Genomic DNA, 15,504 nt, shown 5'->3' on the forward strand with positions numbered 1-15,504 from the left:
ATCCCACTTAGCTAATCGCCTCTCATCCGATCTAGTTTTGTTCCAGCCAGGTACTGGTCATCCGGCCAAACCCAGGTTCATATCGACAAGAAGACCCTCTAGTTTGCACTCTCGGTGACCAAAGATCAGGAACATAGGACAGAAGTTCAGGAAGTCCAAATTCTCATAGTGAACAAAAGTATAAAATATTGAAAGATTATAGTCAGATGGTATACAGACCTACTTATTTTCGAAGTGTGAGATAAATGTGAACAGAATGTAGTGATATGTTGAACAGGAAATTAGAATTGTTTTGCTAACTCCATTCATGCTGCTGTTTTAATAGATGGTTGTTGACCTATTTATTACAAAGTGTAGAAATTTGTTCTGTCATCATTGTTTACAAAATGAATAACATAACTAACTGAACTACAGTAACAACTGTTCAATTAAAAATATTTGCAGCAAAGCCAGTGGAGTTTTTAGTACAGCAACTGGAAAAACTGAAGAGTGCCAGACAGACTAAGAAGGACTATCCTTCCTTGTTTGATGAGTCAAATTTAGATGCTGTGTTTGGAATTTTGGATCCTACAAAGCAAGGACATATTACTTTGAGGCAGTATAGAGAAGGTAAGATTCTCATGTCTATTTGTAAAGGATTTTCTGCTGTTGAGTATGGATTATTGTGAAATGAAGCTCAGTTCTAATTCCTTGCATGGACTCATTTCAGCTTTGAAAACTCTAGGAATAAAGGATTTTGAAATGGACCCAATGGGTGCCGAAAATGATAAAATCACTCTGGCAACATTCCAAAGAGTGGCGTAAGTACTGAATTCATTCTCTTGGCATTGTGCAAGTAACTTCCAAATTATCCAGCAGAGGACAAATATTCTGGTGGCTTTTGTACCATCCAAGAATTCAGCAGTGAACATTTCTGATAGTGCTTTGGCCAATTTTAGTACGTTCCCGCTGGGGAATTGTAATCTTTTATCTCCAAAACTTGGAGATTCTTGGCGCTGTCAGTTCTTGATTTTTGGACACATATATTTCTATTTCTGGAAATATGACTTGTTTTTGGAGGAACCTAGGTAAGATTCAGGCTCACAGCATAGACTTTCAATGGTGTTAAAGAGAAGAGAAAACACAATCTAAATTAATGTGATGAAGTGACACAAAGATTAGTTTTAAAAAATCTGAAAATTTCCGAAAAAATTGAACTTACAGAAAGCTGAGTGTTGACTGTAAAAACAAAATGTGGTTGGCACAATAGGTTTTTATTTTTGCCAATATTTTTAGCAAATACAGAAATGTGGAAAGTTAGAGAAGACAGTGAGACCTAACATGTTAATAGAGGAGGATGTTTCATCGATCTGGAAATTATACAGGTGAAAAATAGTTCCTCGAGGAATTATTCAAAAGTGGATTGTCTCCTCTCATCCTGTCCTTTAGACACTGTCTGTTGCTTTTGTGATTAATGTGTAATATTCACAGCCAAGGCTTCTTCATGTGCACCTTTCATTACTCAGAAGGATAAGTGCAGCAGGTAGAGTGGGAACACCATCAGTTCCAACTTCTCCTTCGTGGCTGTTAGGTCAAATTCCTGGAACTCTCTACCCAAAACACTATATTAAGTACCCTCACACTGACAGCAAAAACAGTTCAAGAAGAAAGCACACCATCACTACCTTGAACAAGTGGCTTTGTTGGTCATGCCCTTACCTTTACAATAAATTGAAAAGACTTCAAGACAGCATGGTTCCAAGGGGGTGGAGAAACATATCAACCATGATCAAATCACAGAGCAGACTTGATAGGTTGAATGGCGTACTTCTGCTCCCATATCTTATGATTGATGGGTTTCATCTTCAGTTTGTACTGGGTCAATCAATCACAAGCCAGGTAGGCAGCAGGGACAATACAGTTGCTTTCCTGCCCCTTCACTACAGAAATTGTCCATGGTTGTCACTAATCATCATTATCATAGATGAGGATGGGTCAGTTTAACTGCATTGTTGTCTTATTGTAAGAGCTTTCCATCACTGCTTGGTTTATGTAGACATAGTGGTCACTTGAGGATACAACCTTAGAACTATAACCCAACAAGGAATCAACACTGAACACTGCAGAGAGAAAATTGATAGAAAAGCAAGAAACCAAGTAATAACTTGATGGCACGAGTATTATAAATGGCAACTGTCAAAGTATGATTACAAAACTGCATGGTATTATTCCATTCTCAATTTCTATTATCACTTTATATCTACTGTAAGTTGCACACAAAAAAATTGTGCATTTGTCTTTTTTCAATTCTTGGATTCAGCTGAATCTTAAATATTTGCATGACTTATCCAAATCCATGACATAACTTTGAATTATAATTTGCAGTGGAGGCACCACAGTTGCTTTTTATACTTTCTTCAACTAAAGTAGCATCAGGACCTTCATTTTGTTAAGTTAACTGTGATTCCCTAGAAGTGACATTAAGAATTGGCCTGAAATTTGATGTTATAATGACAATAAAACATTCAGCTTATGCTATTGTTGCCCTGTGAAATACTGGCATTAACACATATGCAGTTAAGTGGGAAAACTAGAAGTTGCTGTATGTGATTCCGTGCTCCTCCACAGGGTGCACTGTTGTAGATTTTGCAGATTATTCTCTGATCACTGTATGATTTGATACGATCTCCAGCTTTTTACACACAATTCTCACTATAAAGAAAACTTTGAAAAAGTTTAGCTCTGTTGAATGAAGGGTGAATGAGTTTTTTTTTAAACAGAATATTTAGTCAATATTATTGAACAACTTGATTAAACTTCAAAAATATAAGACATAGGTACTAAGTCATTCTGGAGCAGTGTTTTTAGAGCCGTAAGACTGTGCTATTTTTGGGTCTGTAGATTGTTAAGGTGCAAAGATGGCCTTTTGTAGAGTGATGTGCTTTTCCTGTTGAATGTGGGAGATTACGAAGAATTTCAGTGTTTCTGATGATTATGTCTGTAGGCAGTGTGTTTTGTTGCAAATCCTGTCAGATCTCATGAATCGGTTGGAGCGGCAGCTAGAGGCAATGAGGAATTTACAGGAGCTAGGGAGTGTGATGGATGGCGTTTTTGGGAAGGTAGAAAAACCGCAGGTACAGTCACGTAGATAGGTTACCTCTAGTGGGAAAGGTAGGCAGGTAGTGCAGGAGTCTCCTGTGGCTATTTCCATCTCAAACAAGTATGCTGTTTTGGAAAATGTAGGGGGTGATGGGCTGTCAAGGGAATCTAGCACTAAAAACCAGGTTTCTGGTACCGAGACTGGATCTAATGTAATGAGGGGTACGTCAGGTTCCAAATGATCAATTGTGGTAGGGGACTGTCTAGTCAGAGGCACGGACAGACGTTTCTGTGGCTGACAGCGAGACATCAGAATAGTGTGTTGCTTCTGTAGTGCCAGGAACAAGGATATCTCAGAGAGGGTGCAGAATATTTTCGGAGAGGGACCAGCAGGAGGTTGTTGTACATATTGGAGCTAACAACATAGGAGCAGAAAAGGACAAGGTTCTGAGGAGGGAATATAGGAAATTAGGCAGGAATTTAACAAGTAGGACCTCAAGGGTAGTGATATCTGGATTACACCTGTGCAACAAGCTGATGACAGTAGAAATAGGAGGATAGAGCAGATGAATGCGTGTCTGAGGAGCTGGTGCAGGGGAGAAGGGTTCACATTTTTGGATCATTGGAATCATTGGTATCTCTTCTGGGATAGAAGGGACTTGAATAAGAAGGACAGATTGCACCTGAATAGGGAAGGGGCTAATTGGCTGCTCCGGAGGATTTAAACGAGTTGGGGGGATGGGGTGGGGGAGAGGGGTTTGTGGTTTTGGGGAGGTGTGGTGGGACCCAGGGAGATCGTGAGAAAAGAGATTAGTCTGAGACTGGTGCAGTTGGGAAAAAGGAACAATCCAAACAGTCAGGGCAGGCAGAAACAAAGCAGAGAACAAGGCAGGACTGATAAATTAAACTGCATTTATTTCAATGCAACAGGCCTAACAGGTAAGGCAGATGAACTGAGGACACGGTTGGGAACTTGGGACTGGGATATCATAGCGAGTACGGAGACATGGCTCAGGGATGGTCAGGACTGGCAGCTAAATGAACCAGGGTGTAGGTGCTAAAGGAAGGATAGAAAGGGGGACAGGAGAGGAGGGGGAATGGCATTTTTGATTACAGATAACATTATGACTACACTTACGGAGCATATTCCTGACAGTATGTCCAGAGAAGTTCTTTGCATGGAACTGAGAAATAAGAAAGGGATGATCACCTTGGTGGGATTGTACAACAGACCACCCCCAATAGTCAGTGGGAAATTGAGAAACAAATCTGTAAGGAGATCTCGGTTATCTGTGAGAATAGTAGGGTGGTAAAGTAGGGGATTTTAACTTTCCAAATATAGACTTGGACTGCCATACTGTTAAGGGCTTGGATGAAGGGGAATTTGTTAAGTGCATACAAGAAAATTTTATGATTCAACATGTGGATGTGCCTACTGGAGAAGGAGCAAAACTTGATCTACTCTTGGGAAATAAGGCAGGGCAGGCAACTGAAGTGTCAGTGGGAGAGCACTTTGGGGCCAGTGATCATAATTCTATTAGTTTTAAAATATTGATGGAAAAGGATAGACAGGATCTAAAAGTTAAAGTTCTAAATTGGAGGAAGGCCAATTTTGACAGTATTAGGCAAGAACTTTCAAAAGTTGATTGGGGTCGGATTTTTGCAGGTAAAGGGACGGCTGGAAATTGGGAAGCCTTCGAAAATGAGATAAGGAGAGTCCAGAGACAGTATGTTCCTGTTAGTGTGAAGGGCAAGGCTGGTAGATTTGGGAATACTGGATGACTAGAGGAATTGAGGTTTTGGTGAAGAAAAAGAAGGAAACAATAGGCCAGGTATAGATAGCAGGGATCGAGTGAATCCCTAGAAGGGTGTAAAGGCAGTAGAAGTATTCTTAAGAGGGAAATCAGGAGGGCAAAAAGAAATAGCTTTGGCAAATGGGTTGAGGAAAATCCAAATGGATTCTACAAACACATTAAGGATGAAAGGGTAACTGGAGAGAGAATAAGGCCCCTTAAAGATCAGCAAGGATGCCAATGTATGGAACTGCAGGAGATGGGGAAGACACTAGTATTTTGCATCAGTGTTTACTGTGGAGAAGGATATGGAAGCTAGAGCACTTGGGGAAATAAATAGCAACATCTTGAAAAATGTCCATATTACAGAGGAGGATGTGCTGGACGTCTTAAAATGCATAAAGGTGGATAAATCCTCGGGCCCTGATCAGATGTACCCTAGAACTCTATGGGAAGCTAGGGAAGTGATTGCTGGGCCCCCTGCTGAAATATTTGTCACTAGCCACAGACGAGGTGCTGGAAGACTGGAGGTTGCCTAACGTGGTGCCATTATTTAAGAAAAGTGTAAGGGAAAAATCAGGTAACTATAAACCAGTGAGCCTAACATCTCGGGGGGGCAAGTTTTTAGAGGGGATCTTGGGGGACAGGATTTACATGTATTTGGACAGGCAAGGACTGATTAGGGATAGTCAACATGGCTTTGTGCATGGCACATCGTGTCTGACTAATGATTGAATTTTTTGAAGAAGTCACGAAGAAGATTGATGAGGGCAGAGCGGTGGACTCTATATAAATGCTAATAAAATGTATGGGGTTATCATAACAATTTATTATTTTAAGTTTCAGGTTTTTTTAAATAAACATCACTGAAAGGGATAACATGACTATATTGAATTATTATTTTTGCACGGTAAACATTAGCAAACAACTGAACAGCACACACAAAAATGTATCAGTTGTTTTATTTATTGACTTAATATGGAAATGAGGGTGGTTGATTTTAGCTGTCTGTCATTTATCCAGGAATGTTCAGACCGTTGGTAGCAAGGAGGAATCAAACTTGGTAATCAGGTTAAGAAACTCTTAAACCCTCTCATTTGGCATGAATTGATCACCATTTCCTGTTCTCAAATATTCAGTTAGATTCCATAAAACAATGATCATCATCACATAGAAGTCAAAATGTCATTTCATTTAGAACTTAGAGCTGTGAAAAAATAAATGATAACATTTTTAAAATTTTCATCAGTTGTCTTTCCAATAGAACTCCTCAAGATACATGTGGCTTCAGAAAACTTAACTTTTGTAGCGAAATAATATATATATATATACATCTATGTTCACTTTTGACCTTATATATAATACTAAATGCAATGCTGTTTCAAATCTATTGCTATACTTATTTCATGTTTTTATTTATATTCTCAGGAAAGTTGCATTAATGAACGCTTGTGCCACATTCAAAACTACTCAAAGTTGAGCAGCTTGCTTTTGTCTCCATTGACTTGTTGTAGATTTACCAATAACTATTTGGATGGCAGCAACAGACATGCATCTCAACATGCTTAGAGTATAAATGATGTAGCCAGATAATTTTGCTACACGCGTGTACGTGAATAAATTATATTCACCTTGACTATGAAATTGATTTTGTTATTGATTTCCAATGGAGTGCAACTACCCTGTGACCATTTAATGTGGACTTGTATTAATCTTGTGTTGTTTTAACCATAGAAAAATTCAGAGAGGAGCCTGCATTATTCCCATGTAAGGACTGAATTTTATGTGGCTAAATTTTGCTCTGGAGGTGGTCTCCCTGTCCCATACAGTAAAGATTGGGAATGTACCTGCCTCCACTTGACCAGCTTGCCTCACAGCCATTTAGTGGTTGTTGGATGGTTAATTGGCCAGAGGTGGGCCTTCTGCCCCCGTTGATCATAAAATTTAGGCTAACATCTGGATGCTTGAACACTAGAGAACACTAGGTAGATGATTTGAGTAGATTCAATCCTGGTTCTAGGTTAACATTGAAAGACATGAATATACAAATGTGAGGGCAGAAAAAAAACTTGTCCATCAAGACTCCTCCACACTCATGTTCCTTTTAGCTCCATAGCTAGACACTTCCATGTGCAGCCATCTAATCTCCTGCAAAAAACACAAAATTCTAGGATTGATGAAGATCAGACAACCTCTGGAAAGTTTCTCTCATGATGTCATCATGTGATCTGAACTGGTCAAATTCATGTTAGTCATGCTTTTGTGGACCGTTAATCCATTTATTTTTTATATTTGATGCAAAGACCATGACAACAGAAAATGTATTATCGAACTAAAAACTGTTCTCTTCTCAATTTGAGTACATGAATAGAGAGCTTTCCCTTTGTATGAGGAACTTAAATGAAACCATCAAGCCAGAACCACCTAGTTTCAAAGACAAAGAAGAAAAGACAAAATTAAGCAGAAGTAACTGACATTGCAATCAACTTTGAACACATCAGAGTGCAGAATTATAGAATTTTACAGGACAAAGGGACTATGTAGCTCATTGTGCCTGTGTCAGATCCCTGAAAGATAGTATCTATTTTGCCATTCTTTTCCTGTACATTTCTTTTCAAAAGAAAAAAAGTCTGGTTCTTGTCTGGTTCTGTTCCATTTCTGCAGCATTACAGGTGTTAAGAACATTTTACGTTTTTTCTGCTTCCTATTCCTTACATCTTCAGTTTCCTGATAGAGAGATATTTAACTCAATAAAAACCGAAATTGCTGGAGAAACTCAACAGGTCTGGCAGCATCTGTAGAGAGAAAACAGAGCTACCATTTCGAGCCGTGTGACCCTTCAGAATAGTTTCAGTTGTGAAGAAGGGTCACTGTACTCAAAATGTTAACTCTGTTTTCTTGCCAGACCTGCTGAGTTTCTCCAGCAATTTCAGTTTTAGTTTGTTTCAGATCTCCAGCATATGCAATTCTTTATCTTTTCATAAGTAGTTGATTCAGTTGGTTAGATGGCTAAAGTGCGGTTCAGATTAATGTTCAGTTTGTGTTCCAGCTGAGGTGGATTTTGGAACCTGCCTTCTTGACCTGTTACTGACAGTGGAAGGCAATGCAAATGACCACTGAAAAAACAACAAAGAAAAATGGCTCGGAATAGAGCATCAGCAGACATTGAGCCAAGGTCCTGTCTTCAGGGCACAGCAATCATGTAATGGAATGGAGTTGCAGATGCAACAGCCAGTGGAAATTGTTCTTTTGGCACCTTAAAGATACCTCCATCTGATCTCCCTTTTTTTTTAAGCAGTACCAATGTATCTTAATACCAAGTTATGAATCTGTTTTTGTGCCCTCTCCATGCTGGCACCATTGTGTTGTGTAAAGTGGGGAACTGTTTAATTGTTCTTCTTTAAGGGGAGGTGATGGCCTAGTGGTATTATCACTGGACTGTTAATCCGGGGACCCGGGGTTCAAATCCCACCACGGCAGAATTTGAATTCAATAAAAATCTGGGACTGAGAGTCTAATGATGACTGTGAAACCTGATTGTCAGGAAAAACCCATGTAGATCACTCATGACCTTTAGGGAAGGAAATCTGCCATCCTAGCCTGGTCTGGTCTACATTTGACTTTAGACCCACAGCAATGTGGTAGAATATCAACTGCCTTATGTTAGGGATTGGAAATAAATATAAGCTTAGCCAGTCACACCCATGTCCCAAGAATGAATTATAAAAAAAACTCCTTGTTTTCCATTCCTTCCCCAAGAAACTAGACACACAATCCTAACATGAAATTCAGAAAATTTGCCTATTGGCACAGCTTGTCATTTGCTTGTCTGGGCTTTAATCCAGCTCTGCGATCAGCAGTGTGTTGCTGCATAGTCCATGAACACCAAGCTCTTCCACATTTCTGCAGGCTAGTGGGCATCATCAAAAAACTAGGCTCATCATGGCTGCTCTCAGAACTACTCACATTATTTCAGCTTTTCAGGGCTTCAATGTGGAGCTCGGGGGCATTTATGACTTGCATCCATCTGCCAGGTCACTTTGACAGTAGGGATACACATGCATCTACACACGATGCTTCTTATTCCTTTTATCTTATTTTCTTAGTCGTCATTCATTTTGCATTGACTGGGAGGCTGCCAGACTCTGGCTCACATTGCTTTTTAGAACATAGCCTCTCCAGTCTTAAACTTACAGGCTGTCAGCCTCTTGTCATTTGCATTTTGTTTTCAAGTATATGCTCTTCAGCTATTACTTAAAGTCTGCCAACTTCTCCAACTTGCATTGCTGTTTAGTGCAGACAGAGAGGCCTGTCACAGTTCATAGCACTGAATAGTCAACAAGGTGGACACCAAAGCTATGTCAATATCACACCTGCAGCCTGTTCTAGCAACTTACACACAGAGACAATGCTTGTCCTTCAACCAAATGATCATGTCTGAAAATCAAAATTGGGGTTGGGGGTGGGGTGTGGTGGGAGGAACTTCACTTACTGGACTGAGGAGTGAATCAATTATGGAGAGCTGAAACACCCAGTCAAAGCACTGGTCCAATCTCGGTCCAGGAGGTTGGCTACACTCAGTGAGGAATTGGTCCAACCAGAATCCCAGGATCCTTGCAGCCCACAGATTGGGCCATTGGCCCAGGGGCGGAGTGTGCACATTTGGGCTGTTTTTGTAAGTCAGTCTAGGGGTGGACCGTGGTCAGTCCTGGGGGTTTGCATATTAACAGTTAAGGGGGCTCAACAGGGGATAGTCTGTGCAGTCCTGGGGAATGTGAGAAGCTTTAGTCTGTGCTTACAATTCATTAGACGGGGTCCCAGAGGGAAGGATGATGGTGAAAAGGGGCAGATAGAAGATGGGATCTCATAGGACGGAACAGAAAGCTGCAGAAGTGAGTGTTTCCACAATTCACAGTACGGCCAACAAAAGCACGGCAGTTGTCAAAGCCGTGGGCTCAGGAATAAATGGGAACATAAACAGTAAAGAGGCTGAACAGTAATGAGGAAGCTGACAGGGCATTGAGGACGCAAGGACAGTGACACAAAAGGGAACATGAGGGATGGAGAGGTCATCAGAGAATCCTGCGATTCACTCATGATAGCATGAAATTGTAATGTCACTCATCTGACATCCAACTACATTACATTAAAAGATCATTCTTTAGGCAGCCATTAACATTAAAAGCTAATGCCTCAAGCAATCTTGACCACAACATTCATTGCATCAAATGTGGTCCCCTGTCATTGTCATATGTACAAAACTGTTGCCACAAACTTAGAAGTCTCACCTGACTTTGCCATTTCTGCATCACTTTTCGTACCTGATACCTACAGAACTGTCACATCTTCACACTGAACTGTACATATTCAGAGGCATGGTCTGTGCTGTTCAAAGGTGGCTTTTGTTTTTTGGGAGGGAGTGTTATTACAGTACCTGAATTTAACTTCCCATTGTAACATGAACACTTTAGTCTGCACTACATATCTGCTTAAGGTTTCATAGCTTAGAGTTCCTTACTGAGACCTGACATTGCCTTCTTGTGAAGGGGAAGCCTCCATGCCACAGTGTGTGATGGTATAATGTGTCACTTCGTTGTGATTGATTATGAGCAAACAGGAATACTGTTACTGATACATCATTCTGACATTCCCTATGGATTATTGGTTCACACATCTGAGCTGAAACAGGTGCTTGGAGAATTCTTTGTGGATCTGCTGACCGTGAGATGACTGTATTGAAGTAGAAATCATTTACAATATCACCACCAGGAACCTCCAGCAGCTGGCACACGGCCTCCAGAGGGAGGTCAAGGAAAATGATGAGTCCACAAATCTACTGGCCTCACTAATGTTAGTTACAGCTCTTGGAGAACAAGGTGGAAGCAAAGGATGTCATGGGCCATTAACACCAATCTCTGTAATTTGCTCACTCTGATGTTGCACTCTGAAGGAATGGCTGGCTATTCCATCCTGGTGCCCATCAAGGTTACATCTGCACTGAATTTTTATGCCAACTTCTCATTCCAAGGATCAACTAGGGACCTGCATGGCATTTTTTTTTGTTCATTTGTGGGATGTGGGTGTCACTGGCTGGCCAGCATTTATTGCCCCTCCCTAGTTGCCCTTGAGCAGGTGGTGGTGAGCTGCCTTCTTGAACCGCGGTTGTCCACCTGCTGTGGGTTGACCCACAATGCCATTAGGAAGGGAATTTCAGGATTTTGATCCAGTGACAGTGAAGGAATGGCAATACATTTCAAGGTTAAGATGGTGAGTGACTTGGAGGGGAACTTGGAATGGTGGTGTTACCATATGTCTGATGCCTTTGTCCTTCTAGATGGAAGTAGTCGTGGGTTTGGAAGTTGCTGTCTGAGGATCTTTGGTGAATTTCTGCAGTGCATCTTGTAGATAGTACACACTGCTGCTACTGAGCGTCGGTGGTGGAGGGAGTGGATGTTTGTGGACGTGGTGGCAATGAAGTGGGCTGCTTTGTCCTGGATGGTGTCAAGCTTCTTGAGCGTTGTTGGGGCTGCACTCATCCAGGCAAGTGGGGAGTATTCCATTGCACTCCTGGCTTGTGCCTTGTAGATGGTGGAGAGGCTTTTAGGAGACAGGAGGTGAGTTAGTCACCGCAGTATTCCTAGCTTGTGGCCTGTTCTTGTAGCCACTGTGTTTATGTGGTGAGTCCAGTTGAGTCTCTGGTCAATGATAACCTCCAGGATGTTGATAGTGAGGGATTCAGTGATGGTAACATCATTGAATGTCAAGGGGTGGTGGTTAGATTGACTCTTATTGGTGATGGTCATAGCCTGGCATTTGTGTGGCACGAATGTCACTTGCCACTTGTCAGCCCAAGCCTGGATATTGTCCAGATCTTGTTGCACTTGAACATGGATTGCTTCAATATCTGGGGAGGCACAAATGGTGCTGAACATTGTGCAATCTTGGGCGAACATCCCCACTTCTGACCTCATGAAGGGGAAAGTCATTGATGAAGCAGCTGAAGATGGTTGGGCCTAGGACACTACCCTGAGAATCTTCTGCAGAGATGTCCTGGAGCGGAGATGATTGGCCTCCAACAACCACGACCATCTTCCTATGTGGCAGGTATGACTCTAACCACTGGAGAGTTTGCCCCCTGATTCCCATTGATTCCAGTTTTGTTAGGGCTTCTTGATGCCACACTTGGTCAAATGCAGCCTTGATGTCAAGGGTTGTCACTCTCACCTCATCTCTGGAATTCAATTCTTTTGTCCATGTTTGAACCAAGGCTGTATTGAGGTCAGGAGCTGAGTGGTCCTGGCGGAACCCAAACTGGGCGTCACTGAGCAGGTTATTGCTGAGCAGGTGCTGCTTGGTAGTACTGTTGATGCCACCTTCCATCACTTTACTGATGATTGAGAGTAGACTGATGGAGCAGTAATTGGCCGGGTTGGATTTGTCCTGCCTTTTATGTACAGGACATACTTGAGCAATTTTCCACATTGTTGGGTAGATACCAGTGCTGTAACTGTACTGGAACAGCTTGGCTAAGGGAGCAGCAAGTTCTGGAGCACAAGTCTTCAGTACTATTGCTGGAATGTTGTCAGGGCCTGTAGCCTTTGCAGTATCCAGTGTCTCCAACCATTTCTTGATATCACGTGGAATGAATTGAATTGGCTAAAGACTGGTGTCTGTAATTCTGGGGACCACTGAAGGAGGCCGAGATAGATCATCCACTCGGCACTTCTGGCTGAAGATTGCTGCGAATGCTTCAGCCTTGTCTTTTGCACTGATGTGCTGGTCTCTTCCATTATTGAGGATGGGCATCAAAATTTTGGCAAAGATCTGTAGCTCGGATTGTGGGTGAAGTTGTTGACTTGATCGCCGAGCTGGCTTGTTCTCATTCAGACGTTTTATCACCATGCTACATAACATCATCAGTGGAGCCTCCGATGAAGCGATGTCATTCTATTCTGTTTGGAATTTATACTATTTGGTCCATTATTGGTGAATAGTGTCATTTCCGATTTTGATCTGTATGGGTTTGTATATGAGGTCCACTTCTATATATTTGTTGATTGCATTACGGATGGAGAACCATGCCTCTAGGAATTCCTGTGTGTCTCTATGTTTGGCCTGGGCTACTATGGTTACCTTGTCCCAGTTAAACTGAAGGTCCTCATTGTCTGAGTGTACTGATATTAAGGAGAGTTTGTCATGCCGTTTTGCTGCTTACTGCTAACAGTATAAATTCCAAGCAGAGTAGAATAACATCGCTTCATCGGAGGCTCCACTGATGATGTCACCTAACATGGTGACGAAATGTCTGAACGAGAACAAGCCAGCTTGGCAAGCAAGTCAACGCCTGAGCATGGGGATATTTGAGGAGCCTCCTCCTCCAGTGAGTTGTTTAATTGTCCACCACCATTCATGACTGGATGTGGCAGGATTGCAGAGCTTAGATCTGATCCGTTGGTTGTGGGATCGCTTAGTTCTGTCTATCACTTCCTGGTTTTGCTGTTTAGCGTGCAAGTAGTCCTGTTTGGTGGCTTCACCAGGTTGATGCCTCATCTTCAGGTATGCCTGGTGCTGCTCCTGGCATGCCCTCCTGCACTCTCCATTGAACCAGGGTTGATCCTCTGGCTTGATGGTAATGGTTGAGTGGGGGATATGCCGGGCCATGAGGTTACAGATTGTGCTGGAGTACAATTCTGCTGCTGTTGATGGCCCACAGCGCCTCATGGATGCCCAGTCTTGAGTTGCTAGATCTGTGTGAAGTCTATCCCATTTAGCACGGTGATAGTGCCACACAACATGATGGAAGTTATTCTCAATGTGAAGGCGGGACTTTGTCTCCACAAGGCCTGTGCGATGGTCACTCTTACCGATACTGTCATGGACAGATGCAACTGCACCTGGGAGATTGGTAAGGATGAGGTTAAGTATGTTTTTCCCTCTTGTTGGTTCCCTCACCATCTGCCGCAGACCCAGTCTAGCAACAGTGTCCTTTAGGAACCGACCAGCACGATCTGTAGTACTGTTGCCGAGCCACTCTTGGTGGTGGACATTGAAATACCCCACCTGGAGTACATTTTGTGTCGTTGCCATCCTCAGTGCTTCCTCCAAGTCCTTAGCCCACAACTACATTCGGGAAGTGACAGATGCCATTTTTACTTAAACTAATACCACTCCTGTGATAAGAGGCCAGTGGAATTCTCCAGATGAAGGGCAGTATAGATCGCATTACATTAGAATGTTATACGGCACCCACATTACATTGGGAGTGCTCAACCTGCAGGATTCATCAATCAAAAAGGCTTCAATCCATCAGATCAGCTTATCTCAACATTGTGCCAAATTCTGGAGGAGAGCTCCAGGCACCCTAAGAACTGCCATGATGTTTAAATACTGGAGAACGAACGGGTTCCTGTCTTCTTCCAAGGCCCTTGGGCCATCCAGGGACAGCTGCCAAGAGACAAACCTGCTTCCCAAGAGGAATGAAGTGGTTTTGGAATTCCTTTCATCGTGTCTTGTTCTGTTGGCTATATGGCAACCAGCTCGTGGCCAGGCCAGAAAAAACATGGCTTTGGTTATTTCTGCATCTCTTGAACATTTCTGATGATGAAGCCATATGTCTGTACTTATCCAAAAAGTAACTGCGCTTTACAGATCTGTCTTACCATTTGGGAGACAGTAGCAGTCAGTGAAATGAGGAGTATCATGGAATAGTGCTGAAGCTAGGTGGCCTTTAAGGCTTTAGCCAGCATATGATGTCAGAGTGTTGAACAGTGCAGCCTCTCATGATTGGCAGCAGGCCGTGAGCAATCTTGAGTCACATGCTTTACACACTTCTAATGTTTCAGTGTCTGAGTACACTGACAAATTGCCCTGGAGTACTGGAGCATCCTGCAGATCTGCCTTGTGCAGTTTCTCTTAGAATGAGGCTGAGCTTTGAGGGAGGGTGGAGATGTGAACTTTCTATTGTCTACCTCCCAGGCTGGAATAGCAAGGTGCTCCATTGTAAAAGTGAACGATAGAATGCGACATTGCTTTGCTAAGATGCGTAGAATCATCACAGGCTCTGTCTTCTCACTCAGAAGGTAGGTCTAAGTGCCGATGACCTGTGCAGACTAGGGTTTTGAGGATCCATGAAATCTGAGGCTATCTGCTGTGAAGAAGTTGGTAGAATGTGAGAGGTTAGTAACATTTGGTCATTACAAGCTACTTTCATTCTTGGCATGTCTGAGCTACTCATTTGTCAAATGCCTCAGTATCTGAGGAGCCGCACATGGTGCTGAACATTGTGCAATTATTGGCAAACATTCCCACTTCAGACCTTATGATGGAGGGAAGGTCATTGATGAAGCAGCTGAAGATGGTTGGACCTCGGACAAGACGCTGAAGAACTCCTGCAGAGATGTCCTGGAGTTGAGATGACTGACCTCCAACAACCACAACCATCTTCCTACGCACCAGCTAAGATTCCAAACAATGGAGAGTTTTCCCCCGATATCCATTGTTTCCAGTTTTTCTTGTGCTCCTTGATGCCACACATAATCAAATGAGACCTTGATGCCAAGGACAGTCATAGTCAGACTTTGCCATTAATGCTGGGCACCAATGGCTACACTGATGGAGTGCAGGTCCTTGCACG

At 42.4% G+C, this 15,504-nt stretch overlaps 1 protein-coding gene across 1 annotated transcript in view; it reads left to right on the plus strand.

Moving 5' to 3' along the window:
- Window positions 1-15,504, plus strand: part of si:dkey-42p14.3 (EF-hand calcium-binding domain-containing protein 10) — a 79,765-nt gene that overhangs the window by 8,120 nt on the left and 56,141 nt on the right. Inside the window, exons 2-3 of the mRNA XM_048607827.1 lie at window positions 445-609; window positions 710-800. Of these exons, the coding sequence (XP_048463784.1) occupies window positions 445-609; window positions 710-800 (256 nt within the window). The remainder of the gene's footprint in view (window positions 1-444; window positions 610-709; window positions 801-15,504) is intronic.

Source organism: Rhincodon typus, chromosome 18 (genome assembly GCF_021869965.1).
Source record: "Rhincodon typus isolate 14 chromosome 18, sRhiTyp1.1, whole genome shotgun sequence".
Classification (NCBI taxonomy): Eukaryota; Metazoa; Chordata; class Chondrichthyes; order Orectolobiformes; family Rhincodontidae; genus Rhincodon; species Rhincodon typus.